The 15601-nt window shown below is 34.1% G+C and overlaps 1 protein-coding gene across 3 annotated transcripts in view; it reads left to right on the top strand.

The window, feature by feature from the left end:
• The window catches only part of LOC142354723 (vinculin-like), a 290445-nt gene that overhangs the window by 87230 nt on the left and 187614 nt on the right, over positions 1–15601 (top strand). For all 3 annotated transcript variants that reach the window (XM_075407100.1, XM_075407099.1, XM_075407098.1), the window contains exons 2-7: positions 1740–1802; positions 5455–5562; positions 8790–8967; positions 9654–9799; positions 10208–10385; positions 12604–12894. In XM_075407100.1, coding sequence (XP_075263215.1) covers positions 1749–1802; positions 5455–5562; positions 8790–8967; positions 9654–9799; positions 10208–10385; positions 12604–12894 — 955 coding nt within the window. In that variant the 5' untranslated portion in view covers positions 1740–1748. The remainder of the gene's footprint in view (positions 1–1739; positions 1803–5454; positions 5563–8789; positions 8968–9653; positions 9800–10207; positions 10386–12603; positions 12895–15601) is intronic.

The following is a 15601-nucleotide window of genomic DNA, read 5'->3' on the forward strand; positions in this document are numbered from 1 at the left end:
ATCTCTCCAGTTTTTCTAGTCGAAAACTTATGGTGTTTTAACTTGCTTTCTTTATTGAACAACGGATTGAGCTGTCACTTGTTTTTTGATCCATTTGTCTTTGAAAGTCAGCAAATACAGGTTGCGTCGTCGTTCTTATGAAAAAAATTAATATTTATTACGGTGTTTTGTTTAAAGCAATTTTTTTCGGCTTTGATACTACGAGTTTTCACAAAATTTGATTTTTGGTCATTTTCCATCTTCGAGGTCCTTTTTTATCTTAAATTGTTTGTTGCGGCCGTATATAAAATTCGAGATAATTGGAAGTCTTAGTAGCCTTTTACGGATGCGCAAACGAATCTCTTTGCTGATTTCAGCTGATAGCTAAAATTTTTCATGACTTTGAAACCAAGTGTTTCAAAAATTAGACGTATTTTTAACTTTGCATTTTGCTGTTCTGTTTTGCCCAATTTTTAACCTGGTCTCATTAATTACAGGTGGCGTTTTACGATATTCGGTTTGGGGAAAGACATAGTTGAAAATATCTAATGTTTTTAGTGACTGACTTATTGTTTTAACGGCTTCGACACTGGTTTTTTTGTGAAAAAAAAATTTAAATTTCGATTTTTGTCTAGTTTTTTTTTGTTTGTTTCTTTAGACGTACGACATATTCTGGATAATGACAGGTCTCAATGGCATTCTTCGGGGGAATTAAATGAATCTATTTAAAGGTTTCAGTGGATAGCTAATTATTTTATGGCTTTAAAATTAATTGTTTCCGAAAATTACATATATATTTCTTAACTTTACCATTTTTGTTCTTATATTGTCTACTTGTTACCTAGTCTCCTTATTCATATTGGTGTTTGAAGATGACGCAATTGATTTTACCTTATTTTAAACGGAATAAACTTTGGTCTTTATTGAAATCAATCTTGTCCACGTGTCAATTTTGTCCACGGTTGTTGTTGTAGCTAAAAACTAGGGTAGTGCCAATAATTAGACCAAAATTTAACAATGCCTTATTCTTGGTTTAGTTGAGGAATTCTCCTCGCAATACTAATTGAGGATTAAGAAAACGTTGCAGTTTTGCAAATTTCCATATCGCGGTTCATAAGAACAATTAAGTATTCTTTGAATTGGGTGTCAACTAATCAATAATGAAATTCGAGGCTTGAAGTTTGAGACTAATTACATGCTTAAAACGTGGAGAATGGTTACGTTTATCCGTGAATACGAGTGAAGAAATTCATGCTTTCTCCGTCACTTCTGACAAAGATTAACGTACTCATTTTGTATTGCGAAAAAGCGATGCAAAGTGAAAATTGGTGATGAGGTATTGTCACTGTTATACACGAAATGCCAAAATATCCTCAAAAATAACAAAATGAACTTTTGCGTCGTAATGTAGATTCTGGTCGCACTAAGCTGGGGCTTTAATGGGAGAAGAATCAAATTTTGTTTCAAATTTGTCATATGATATATCCTATAATAACAATAATAATAGCCCTCCAAAATAGAGTGCGTGTTTTAAACAGGTTAACATAGTTTAACTCGTAGCTCCTGCATGCAGAAACACATGTTTGGTATCAATATCAAAATTAGGATGGCGCTTTTGTAGTGTATGTAACTCTGTTAGCTATGGTTGTAGCAATGGCTGTGGTTGTTTCCTTCTGACTTAGTTGAAGTTGGTAGAATTGGTTCGCATGGACTGTGATGGTTCAATGATAGAGTTGAGAGTGGTGGTTGTGTCCTCTTTCAGACATGTCATGAAGTTCCCCACCACCGACATTCAGTCCATCTTGGAACCCGTCTCCTTTCAGGTTAGTACCCTTCTCCAGTCCAATCAGAGTTTATAACTATGGCCAACTTAATTTTCAACCTACCACGAACAATTTTACGTTAGCAGTTATGTTGACTTTGAGCGAAGTCAAAGAATTAAAATAACTTCAAAGAATTAAAATAAGTGGAAGTTTTAGAGTTTAGAGTTGTTTTTCACCCGAGAACGAAATTGTTTGTTTTCATAACCATATATAAGCCTGTTTGAATTCAATTCATGCTTGTTTTTGCACTAATAATGGTTTCTATGTCCTCTTAAAAGTGACAGTATCTATTACATTGTATGCCATTATGGAAGTGCCCATTATGGAGCGTGGTCATAATCTTATGTAGCTCCTAGATTCAGAATTACTTATTTTCACTCGATTATTCTCTAAAAATTTTGTTTAAAAACGATTTTTTTTTGCAATTTATGAATTTTTTGTTTACACAAGATTGAGTTTTCGAACATGCAGCAAGACGTGTCCAGCGTCCTAGAATTTTCATCACATTACAAGTTGAAATTTTCTCGGTTCGAAAGTGCGATCATACGCGATGATAAGAAAAGACCAATCTTACTTAAGAGAAATATGGGTAAAATTCGAAGAAAAACTTTCGCAACGTAAGAGCTTGTTCAGGAAATATGTTTAATTGCTCTCAAACGAAGTTTGTAGCAATTATATTAGTCCTGTCCGTCTTTTTTTACGACTCGAAGAGGAGTATTGATATTCTACAGGTTTTTTTAAGCAAAAAGCAAGTTTGTTCATGACTTGAATTTTGGCTTCTTTCTATTCGAGTTTTTACCTTCGTTTTTGATTGTTGACTTCTGTTTTCGAACATTGGACTTTAACATTAGCTTCGTTTGTAATGTATAGTCATTAGGAACTGCTGGTAATGTTCAAGGTGAAGAGGTCATTTTGAGAACTTTTATTCCTATATAAGTAACCCCTAATTATCTAATCTACACCGCACAACCCCCCCCCCACCACCACCACCACCACCACCTATTAAACCCCCAACCCCCCCCCAATACCTACCCCCCCCCCCCACCGCCCCCGCACACCCCCAACTCACCCCACACCTACCCCTACCCCCTCCCTTCAGCTACCCCACCTACCCCCCCCCCCAACTACCCCAGAACTACCCACCTCCCCAACCTATCTACCCACCCACCCACCTACCTACCCCCCACCTTCCTACCCCCCGCCCCCACCTACCACTACCCCCAAACTACCCGCTCCCTTCCCCTAACTACCTTGTTTGAGAGCAATTTAATTTAATATTTCTCCGATAAAACAATTATAATCGGTAGATCGTCTTCAAATTCCACTTTTTGGTAATAAAACATATAAACTAAGCGCGTAACAAAGTATCTAGATTGTAATACACAGATTATTATATTAATCTTTGAACATAGCAATGTAAACAGCTTACATCATAACATCAGAACATTTTTTTTTTGTTTGATCATTAATGTGTTCAAAGTCCGCCACCAGTTTATTCCGAATTGTTGAAAAAACTGAAAATCGATAAGATGCTTTATTTGTAAGCGCGCTTAATTTATGTACTTAGTAACACAGTTTTGGTTTCAACATAATTTTAATTACGAGGGAAATGGATGAGGGTCTAAAGCTCTAAAATAAATTTCAAGTGATCTCCGAAAAGTGAACATTTTTTATAACATGCTGAGATCAGTTATTAGTATTGAAATCACTTGTTAGCAATCTTGAATATTTTTAAAAACTGTTTAATAGAGAGTATGGAAACCAAAAAACAGTAAAGACAGGGCTTTTTGACAGTAGTTACTTTTATTAATAGCCGCACAGCGATAGCTGGGGCTATTTTTGGCCTTCTATTGGTTTTTTTTTATTTCGTCGTCAAGATTTTTGTTACGACCATATGACGTCGAAACCACTTCAAATCTGCTTTTTATTCTTTCGTTCATGCAATTTCTTGCAAACTTTTTTTGTTCATTTGCGTGATAAAGGTTTTGGTCACGCGTGACTTACCTCGCTTTTAAAAATGAATTCATGACTCTGAAACTTATTTCTTTAATTTAATTCAAAGATAAGGTCAAGTGAGTGCGTGTCCCTCTAAATGATTGGAGAGCAGCTAATAGAAGCAACAATAACTTATACGGATTTTTAATCAAATTATAACATTCAGAATTTAACAAAAAAAATTGCATTGGTCTGTTCCGGTTACTATCTTTTTTTGAGACTGCAGATCTACAAAGCTGATGCGGCTATTTTCTCGCAATCTGTCAGGCATATTTATATAAATATGGTGTGAGCTAAATGTCGCTATTGTGTGAGCGATATTGTGTGAGTTTCTCAGCGGAACCAGTTCAAAATGAGTTTTTTGTTTCGTTTGAACTTTGGAAAGGAAAATATTCTTTTTCAAATTTTCCTTAATTTTGATAATTAATTAATTTACTTGGAGCAATCTCAAGAAAAAAGAGGCAAGAAAGCCAACAAAAGTTTTGTGGAAGGCGATCCCAAGAAAATAAAGAATGGTGTGAAGAGCGAAATTAGTTACGCTAAAATATATGCGGTCTACTCAAAGAAATTCTAGAAATTTAAATGAATTGGGTTATGTCTGTCAAAATATAAACTGATAGACATATCGTTGAAAATTTGAGCATAGGTGACCCCCTATGTGCTTTGTTTCAGCAACTGGTGCTTAGTTATTCTGAGTCACTGTTGTCATTACATTTTTTGACTTACCTATGAATTTACGCAAAATTTTTGTACAAAATTTCTCGTGATCTAAAGACATTCCCAGGCTTATCAAAGCTCCCTGTTTTCTGGAATTTTGCGTCTACTTCTTGAAACTTGCCTATAAGAATATTATCGAGAAACTGATGAAATTCCTTTCTAAGAATAGTGTCCGTTTCAGTATAATTTTTGCCTCAATTGTCTAATATATTTTTTCAGTTTCTTAAGTGGATTTTTCGGAGGTATATCTTTAGGTAATTTTAAATTGCTCTCGAACGAAGTTTGAAGCAATTATTGTAAACGTTTGTGTCTTTTTCAAACAAAATTCTTTGACTTCTCAAGTTACTTTTTCACGCTTGTCTATTTTATTTTTGAGTGATCTCAATTGCTCTGAAGTAAAGTTAGTTGCTAAAATCAAATTTAAAAAAGCGATTTTAGCATAGCAAGAAAGAAGGGCACATTAGCTGCGTGGTTAATGCTTCTGGCGAGGACTCCAGAGATCGGGTGCGCGAATCTCACCCAGTTCGGAAATTTTTTCACCCATAATGAAAAATTTAGTCTACAGCCCCTGAATTAATTTGCCCGCCTGTTGTTCGAGATTAATTTTATTTTAAGGTTCTACTTGACAACAGCGTTTTGTTGATCAATAGCATTAGGGAACAGTAACATGAAAAGCAATTTTAACTGTTAAAATTTTCGATGAAATTGCGCAGATAAGAATACGAGTTTGTACTTCATATCAGGTGAAAATCGATTTAAATAGTCTGTAAGTCTTAGCCATAGTAACTTTAGCTGATAACAAGTTTTGAACATGAAAACAACAAATTAAGCTTTCCAATTGGTCGCTGGGCGGTGGGGGAGATCCTGAATCGACCGTTCGTACTTTGTACCTTGACTAGAATTACATGCTGATAGTTTGATGTAGTGATGATTGTTTTAGGTTCAGACCTTTATAGAGCTCCACTCGTTTGGAGAGAAGGGCCACTCAATCCCAGACATATCAGAACCCTGCAATGACGTCCGCAAACATATCTCAAATCTTGTCAAGGTAGGCGGATGATGGTTTCAACCAACCAGCCATGAGGTGCTATAAGGTGCCCCTAGTTGTAAACGAAAAAAAATCCGAATTTCAGGTTTTGGTGGAATTGCTTAAAAAACAAAACCTTTGCGAAGTGATTGCAATGTTGAAACATGCTATTGTAACTGACTGGCCATTGCACTTTATCAAACTTTAATTGGTTGTCCAATGAAAATATCTTTGCCGAAATCTCAGCTTTTTTACTTTTTTTTGATATTTTGAGTACTTTCTTCCTTAAGAAAATTGGCCGCAGTTTGGTTAAATAAACGTATATTGTTTGTTACAACTGCAAAACATTTTATTGTTGTTTACTTAATCACAAAAAACTCGAAGATTATTGTTCCGACCCTCTTGAGGGGGGAGGAACTATATACTCAACTGGGTTTTTTTTGTTCCGTGAATTTTCGCCGCTCGATATATTCATCGTAGAGAGTTGAGACTGGTATCATTAGAAAGCTCGTCCAGCGTTGTTTTTATTCACATTTTCCGGAATTTTTGCCTAAATTTTCGTCAATTTTGCTAAAATTTGTTATAATTTTTAAGAATAGTGTCGTTGATTTTATTTTTGAAGACGAACAAGCATTTTTGATTGTTTTGATTTAATTTTTTGGTCAAAAAATCTGGATGAACATTTCAAAATTTAGCCTTTTTCATCAACAACAGCACGAAATAAGCTACTTTAGTCCACTTTGATTAAATTTGCCTACAGTACACCCCCAAACAACACTCATACAATCTTTGTAGACTCAGAGGGGGGCTATTTCTACTTCAGAGTCCGCAGAGAGTGCCTTGTAGTTAAAACTTTGCCGTTTTTTGCTAACTTTACTCGTTGATTATCAAAAATGCAAAATTTATTTTGAGTTTCAACTCAGAAATTATCTATATCTACAACATTCGAAAAATCAATTGTTCTTAACGGACAATAAGTATTAACAGGGGTAGTTTTGGGCCATTCTTGGACTGTTACAATCCAAAAAAAATCGGGTTGTAATCAGTCGGTCTTTTTTTAAAAAAAAAAAAGACTTTTTTTTTAATAATAAAGAACAGAACATATCAAATCAAAGCTCAGGAGTAATAGGTCCAACCAATTCGCTTGCTAAACAGCTCCAGGCTAATGCATTTAGTTTTTTAATTGAAAGTTTATGGTCGTTTTTTTTTTAAAAAATAATTGACTTTTCAATAAATAATGGCTTAATTAACTTTTCCTCTATTTTTTTCTTAATTTGTTCAACTTCCTGCTTAGTGTCAGCAAAAAAAGACTGCTTCTTCTTTCTACTGAGTTAACATTTATTCTCGGTTGCAGTTTTAAGCCTGAAATTATTGTTTTCTGGCTTTGATACTACAAGATTTTAGATTTTTTTTGTTTTGATATTTGCCAGTTTTTCACGTTTTCTAATTTTGTCACATTATCACATTATTGACAGTTCTCATGTCACCTTATTATCATTCAAATTAAAGCACAATTGAACATATTAAAATCCTGAAAGATATAAATCATCGATTTAATGGCCTCGACGCCTCTTTCTTGAAGAAATCAATTGAATTTTTTAATTTTGTCTTAACTGTCATTTATACTTTGTCGTTTCGGTCGTATGACATTTCCTGTATAGTGATAGCTTTCATTGGCTTTTCATGGAAGAATAGAAAAACCGATATTCTGATATTAGCAGATAGCTGATGGCTTTTATGACTTTCAAACCCATCGTTTTCCAAAATTAAAAAAAAAACTTTTTTAACTTCGCAATTTTGTTCTTTTTATGTTTCTTTTTGTTACCTAATCTCGTTAGTTGATTACAGGTCAAATATGACATTATGGGTGTCAAGGGAATAAAAGGGATTGGTGTCCCAAAATCTTTTTTTTAAAGATTTTGTTATGACCTTACTGGCTTTGACACCGCTTTTTCACAAAAAAAATTAAATTAATTTGATTTTTGTCATATTTGACGTTCTTTTTGTAGATGCAAGAAATATTCTGGATAATTACAGGTCTCGAGGGTTTCCTTTTCATGAAAAAACGACGATATTTAAATAGCTCTTATTAAAATTAATGCCTTTCATGACATTGAATGTAATTTTGTTTCGAAAAAAAAATTAAAAGTATTACATACTTTAGCACTTCGCTTTTTTGTCTACTTGTTACCTAGTCTTACTAATGAATGTCCACGTACTACATTATAGCTGTTTGAAGAAGGCGCAATCAAATATATTTTGAGTGCCAAAATTTGGCTTGACGGTTTTGACAGCGTTTTCTGGCAAGTTTCAATTGAAATTTTGTTTGTTCTTTGTTGTTCTTTTTAGCCGCTCTAAAAAATGAATAAGGTCAGGTCCTAATGCCCTTCTATAGAAGCAGTGGTAATCGCAAATTTGTGGTAATATTAATTTATTCCTAATGGTTTTTATTACTTTGAAGTTAATTGTTTCAAAAAAATAAGTTAATTTTTTTTACTTTTCTGTTTTTGTTCTTTTTTGTATAATTGTTACCAAACCTTTTTATGGACTGGTCGCATATGTTTTCTGGTGATTTATAAGTTATTTTTGTTTAGTTTCAGGTTTATCTGACGGTATGTTGACTTTGTTATTAAATTTAGTTTTTAAGAGGGACATAAATTTTTTGATGTAATTAATGTTTGTTGTTGTTGTTGTTTGATTTTGCTGTTCGTTTTGACTCGCTTTCTTAATATTGACATATTACAGCAATCTAATGCATCAATTTTTACTCCACTGAGTTATTTGTTTTGGAGGTTATCTTATCGTTCATACAGAATTTTTTGAAAAAGACTTGGGCTTTTTTGGGATTCGCAAAAAATAATTTTTGGGTTTTTCTATCTGTTCCTCATTTGGTAGACAATTATGCCAAAATTGTGGATGCGCGGGGTCGGAACCTTATGTGCCATTGCACATTACCGAGCCGCCTTGTTGAAAATAGTATCATTACCTTAGTAAAATTTTTGTTGGTAATTGCGTAGCAAAAAATTGTGATTGGTTCTAATTTACTGATCATGTTTAAATTTGGTAAGTTCTGATCACAGCTAAATTAAATTTTAAGCTGTTAACTCTTAAGATATTTTAAGCAGAACCAAATGATTATCATTGAAGTTTCAGTAGCAAGTGAAGTTACTGCGAGCAATGTTTCATTTCCTATTTTTAACAACCAACCAATAAATGCAAGCTGGAATTTTTTCCTGTTTGTTTTCCAGGCTGGCCAGCAGCAGGCTTCCGTGGCAGCATCGGGTGACTCCTTCATGAAGCGGGAGATGCCTAGAGCTCTGGAGCCATTGGTGACGTCATCACAATTGATCCAGGAGGCGGCTGAGTTGATCAAAGCTGATGGGAGATCTGCCATTGGAAGACAGAAACTCATCGATGCATGCAGAAGTTGGTTTTCGACGTTTTCTTTTCTATGAAACATGAGATACCTTTCAAAGTAGAAAAATTATTAAACTTTCTCTCGGACGAAAAATGCAAACTTTGTTTTCAGAACTATTGATTTATTATAAAAATTTTTTTACTTCGGCGATTTAGACAAAAACGAACAAGGGATAGGCATTCTCCGTACTCCGTACTTCCCAAAGAAAATGGTCCAACTCGTTAAATAACCATTTGTATCTGAATGGTGGGAGTGCAGAGCCGACAAGAACAATGAGTACAATATCGATGAATGAGAGAATAGAGATGAAAGAAAATATACATTTCAACCACCAATGAAGACATGTTTTATTTTAGGCTTCCTCAAGCAAGAACAATGCCATTAGCGCATACACTAGTAGCTTTAGTTCTAAATGATATGAGATAATTTAAAGGATCAGAATGACATAATAAACATTTTCAAAAGAACAAGCTTAATGTTTTATTGGAAGATCAAAACAAAACTAATTAAAGAATCTCCTCTAAGAAATGTACAGTTGATCGTCCATTTCCTCGGTTTCAAACAGCTAGCAGTATCCTGAAACTTCGATTCCTTGGTAGCAGATCCTACTTTTTCTCAAACAATTACTTCAATAAAGTTAAATTTTGCCGTACAAATTCTTCAAAAAAGATGGCTGTTCAATTGCGTGTTTTAGATATCCTATTTGGGACGTACAAAGTGTTGATTGTGAATGACGAGAGCACAGTTAGACGGATTGAGAATAATATAAAGATGCTGATGGATGCTTTCTACTGCATCGAAGCTGCGCAGTCACTCGAACATGTCGTGGAGTTTCTCAAGGTACAATAATAGAACCTGATGCCTTCTTTACTTGACTGTGAATCTGTCTGTATCTGCCATACTTCCTGCTGCTACTGGCTGCTAAAATTGATGAAGAAGAATTTGTTTCTCTGTTACAAAAATTATTTTAAAAAATGTCAAGTATAACCTCCATCGACAAAACGACAATTCTGCTATGTTAATTGATTTGCGTAAATTCTTTGCCACTTCCTGTTGTCTGTCACTCGCAGCTATGTGTGATAAACCTTTCAGTTACAAATAATGATAATTGAATTTCCAAGAGGCAGCAGAAGAATAACTAAATAAATTTTATATTACTTTTGGTACGAGTACAGAGGAGTTAACGGGTCTTATTTTGTGGAACGCGATCAGCTTTTAATACTTTTATCGGCATGCCTTCAATTTCAGAACGTTTACCAACCGTTCTTCAAAGTGATCGAAGAGGTGAAAGATCGAGCGAAAGTGTTGACCAACAAGGACTGTGCAGTCGGACTTGAGTTCCACGCTGATCTGCTCTCTAAACTTTTGGAGCCTTTTGTCAATTCGGCTAAGCTCGTCTTCATCTCCAAAACAGGCAGTCCTGAAAGTAAGAGTAAATATGTATTCCTTCTCTTTCTAAATACAGAAATCTGCGACCACGATTGAATGTGTTCATTAATTGCTCTCGAACGAAGTTTGAAAAAAATCTGCGACCACGATGGAATGTGTTTATTAATTGCTCTCGAACGAAGTTTGAAGCAATTATTGTAAACGTGCGTGTCTTTTGACCACTTGGAGAGTATTCTTATTCTACAGGCTTTTTTTCTAGCTGATGCAAATTTGTTCATGACTTGAGTTTTGACTTACTTGTTTTCGAACATTGGACTTTAACAGTAGCTTAGTTTCTAATGTGTAGTAATTAGGAACTGCTAGTATTATTCAAGGTCCAAATGTCATTTTGAAAAGTTATACTCCCATACTCCCAACAGTCCATCCTCTTTAGCCGAATTAGAAGCTTTTTATGTATGTAACTTTTTGGTATTTTAATTGAACTGGCGATTCTCTCACTTCTTATTGGGATACGAAGAGCTCTACATTTTCATGATAATACTAGATGATCACTCTAGGGTTGGAAAACAATTTGTTCTGCAGGGTTAAAAACGCAAACACAAGCGAAAACTGGATGACCGCTGGTCGGGATTTCGACCTTTGACTATTTGAGTTATCAGCTTTATAAAATTACATTACATTTGTTGTAGTTTTTACTGGACTATATTCTCAGGATATTTGTTCCCACTACATTTTCTAGCACTTTATTAGGATCTTGTAAGTTGTGCTGGCAGACCGCTGATTAGGTGTCCTATAACTTGTTTTTCAATTCTCATTCAAGCTCACTGAGATATTTTTTTTGCAATTCAGATATTTTTTGAATACTTGTTGGACCATATTCAAAGATGGATCATAGCGTTGTCGCAGATAAGCTTGTTTTCCAATAATAGTTCTGCTATTTTTTTTCAATGATCAATGTCTTTAGTCATTATTCTAACCATTTAGAATACTTTTGTTTCTAGGTTTCTCAAAGTTTTGGGTTTCTATGTCGAGCAAACGGGTTTCAAACACTCGAATTTTTCAATGTTTTTAAGCAGGTTGTATCTGACAATTGCAAATTATTTTCCGGTCAAGTTTGCGGTTGAGCTTCTGTTTGGATTTTTGAACAAATTCACAAAAGTTCTTCTTTTGATAGGAAATCTTGCCCCCCACCTGACCCCCCATCTGACCCCACCTTAGTGGGGGCAACTATGTGCTCACCTGTTTTTGTTCTGTCAATTCTAACCGGTTATGAGTGGTATCATTTGTAGAAAGTTGTTATCATTAGAAGGCCCGTTAAGCGGAAAACTTTTAATTGAAGAAGTGCTCTAATTTTTCTTCAAGGTCTTAATCGATAGGTTTTAATGAAGATTTGAGCTCGTTGTGTTCACTCTTGGCGTCATATTTGTTCAATTGATGTATTACGCTGAGATATAGACGAATTAAGAGTTTCTTTTAAACCTGCAGTAGTTGTAAGACTTGTTTTGGCCTCAGTTTGCATCTCTATCATCAAAAGAATTTGGATTGTAGCTGTGCAATATCTTTTAAAATCTTTTCACTTTTTTTTCATTGTTTATCACAGACAAGTCAGCTTTCATATAAAGGTTCTATTGATTGCCGATCGCATATACGTTCAAATGAAGCTTATTGAACATACTTTTTCTTTCAGAGAATAGATAATGGGTTTTATGACTTCGACATCGTGTTTTCGTAAATTCTTGCCTGCATGCCGTTCTGTTTGTAGTTTTAGGATTTAGTCTCATTTAATGAACGGAAGAAGCCGATGTAAACGCATGTAATGCTTTCATTTGATGCCAAATCGCTCTCAGTTTTTTTAATATATTGGTCTCCAAAAAACCTCAGTGGATCTTTTCTTTGCCAGCTTGAAGCTTAGTTTCGTTAATGACAGATTTCCTCGTCTTTCTAGTTACTAAAAGTGTTATCTTTTGCGATTTTATAGTATGTTTGTTGACTTTGATACTACGAGTTTTCAGAAAAATTTTTTGAAAGGGGAACAGATATATTGTTGTCAGTAAATAGCTTATGCTTACGGAAAATAGTGTACTTCATCGATTTAAACAAGTACTGGAGGTTTTAAAAGTTCAGGGAAAAAATTTGGTTAACATTGTGAGAAATTCAGAAATGCTATTTCTTCTGTTTTGCCTTGTAAATTTCAACCCTCGCCATATAAAAGAAAGAGAGGTGCTGGCTATCATTTTGAAGAAACTTCTGTTTAGATTCAACTGTGTCTAACGTGTACTCAGAGAGGTGTCGTATGTTCTTCATCAAACGGATCTTAGACGAATTCTCTATTATCCTAAAACTGCTTCTACTCAGTCGAGCAGGCATGAACTGGTTTGAGCCGGACTCAGTGTCAGTGGGCTTGGAACTGCAACCCGGTGACGAGAATTGCTCTGTGAATCAGAATGGGGCGATTGTGAGGAACCATTTGTACAATATGAAGCATGCACTGTATGAGAGATGTAAAGATTGGGTAAACGATGACAAACAGACAGATGAAAATTTAGGTTAGATTCATTTTTTCTTCGGATCGTAAGTTTTTTTTGGATTCTTGGAAGGTGACAATTTAGGTAAAGTTCGAACGTCAAACAAACATTAAAATCACGACAGAAAACTGATGACAAGCAAACATAATAAAACATAATAAATTTCAGATCAAATTCAAAATTTTCAGGATATGAAAACTTGTCTCTTGTTGACACATTGACCAATATGGTCGGGTGGTTAATGGACCTTAGTTCTTAAAAAATGGTTTCTCCACAATAGGAAGCGTTTTTCGAATTGCTTAACTCGTGTGTGATCTCTTTTCGTTTGCTCTGATCTCTGACTGTTCGTATAAATTCCGCCTAATGATTATCGTGAGCAGCCTAATTTGATTGCACTCTATTTTGATTGTCTCTTCTTTGATGACTTTTTAAACAAAGTTCGTACCAATTATATTAGCCCAGCGGTCTTTTTTAATAGCCGCGAAGCGATAGCCGAGGCTATTATTGGCCTTTTCTTGGTTTTTTACGACTCGAAGAGGAGTATTGGTTTTCTTAAGGTTTTTTTTAACCGGAAGTACTATTCCTTCAGACGATTTTTTACCTAAAAGCGAAAGTGAGCAAATTGCCGGTTGAACTAATTTATTCTAAGCGAGAGAAGTTTTTTGATCATGTGCTGCGTTTAGTGAATGACTTTTTGACTTTGAAAAGTAGTTTTTGACTGAATGGCACATATAGATAAGTTTTTAGCCGTTTTTTTGTCTAAGTGGCCCATTTTTTTTCTTATAATTTTGTTTTTTGTAGAAATAATTTTTATTCCATGCTATATTGAAATGTAAACCTCGGAATTTAATACAACAGTGTTTTGCAGAGCCTGAAAATGCGTTTGAAGTTCAAAATTGGCACATATTTCTTGATTTTTTGGTTATTTTTGGGCTTTTTTTCTATTAATTTCTTCATTTTTGGATCTTTCAGCCGTCTTTTTGTCAAAAAGCAGTTAATATGGCAACTTCCTTTTGATAATTTATATTCTCAACGCCTCTTTCTACCTCGATTTAAATTTGTTTTTATAAAACAGTACAAATGCTAATCCGATTTTGGTAGTTTGTTTCCATTTTTTTTGTTTTTTGTTTGTTTTTTGGTTTTAGTTACTAGAATGTCTTTATGTGCTACATGAGGGACTTTAATTTTGTTTTAGTAAAAGTCAATCTTTTTTGGTATTAAGTTTTTGAGAAGACAGTTAAAAAATTTTTCATAATGAAGTCTCAAAAAATTTTTTTAACATTTTCAAAAATGATGACCAAAAATGTTTCAAATTTTCCTTTGTTTGAATTCTGCTTTTTCGTTTTTTATTCTGTTCAGGAAGGTGGATCTTTGTCTCGCATGATTCGTTGTCTTTTCCATGTCTCGAATGCTGAAAATGAAATGTATTCGTTTTTCTTGGTTTTTTAAATTTGATTTTTAACTTTCCAAAATCAAGAATTTGTCTTTTATTTACGATGTTCCTTATATTTTGTCCATATTCTTCACATTCTACTATGTATCATTCTAGCTTTGTCCTGGCACTCACATTTATATTCGTTTTATTGATTTTTTCAATTGTTAAAAAATTTGATGTTTTCAACTTTTTCTTAGATTTTCATTTCTTTGGTTTGCAATTGATTACATTCAACATAAGACAGTTTTGAGAGTTTGTTAGCAAGCTTTTTCCACAATTTCTACTTTTTTACTATTTATTGCATTTTTCTTCTGTCCTTTGTAATGTTTTTAAACGATTTTTTGTCTTTGAATTTTATTCTGTTGCTTATGTCTTTTCTTTGATTTAAATTTTTGAGATAGTATGTAGTCATGTCTAGAATATATAAAACAAGGAAGAAATATGTGTTGTTTTTGTCTTGATTGCAGTGATTAGAAATTTAATTGCAGTGCTTTTTTGATTCGTAATTTCGAGAATTCTTTTCAGAAAAATTTAATTTTGTTTCTAAGATTGTTATCTGCCGTTTGCTTTCGCGATCTTTTGGATTAGAATCATGAAATATTTGAGGGCAATTTTTAGCTCTGTCGGTTTTTTTTCGGCCCATCAGTTTTTTGAGCTTCCTAATTAGTTCGGACCTTTTTTAAGTTACCAAACGTTTTCAATTTAAAAGTTTGCTGCTTTTTGTTTCTTGGTGACAGTAGTTTAAATTTCACCAATTTTTAGATCAGACCTGGGGAGATAATGAGTTAATGATTTAATACAAAAGGTAATGGCATCAGCTGCAATTAATGTTTAGTTGAAGTTTTGACGCTTCGTGTCGCTTCCGGATTTCTTCCAACTTTGTTTTTTTTTCGTCGTCAAGGTTTTTGTTACGACCATATGACGTCACCATCACTGCAAGTCTGCTTTTTAATCATCCGTTAATTCAATTGCAACTGAATTGCGTGCGTGACGTCATTTTTCACTCTTAGTTGAGCGATTTTTTTGTACATTCGCGTGATTAAATTTTTGGTCACACGTGACTTACCTCACTCTCAAAAATGACTTCCTCATTCTACAATTGACTTTTCGTAACTTTAATTCAAAGAGACAAGGTCAAGTGAGTGTATATCACTCTCTTTGAAGGTTTTTTAAAAGCAGGTAATAGAAACAGCAATAAGTTATACAGATTCGTAATCAAAATTAACATCCCGCCCTTTATGAAAAGACAAAATTTCTTTTTGAGTCTGTCTTTTTTAAATCTTTTTGAGACTG

Source organism: Convolutriloba macropyga, chromosome 15 (assembly GCF_964194025.1).
Source record: "Convolutriloba macropyga chromosome 15, txConMacr16.3, whole genome shotgun sequence".
NCBI lineage: Eukaryota > Metazoa > Xenacoelomorpha > Acoela > Convolutidae > Convolutriloba > Convolutriloba macropyga.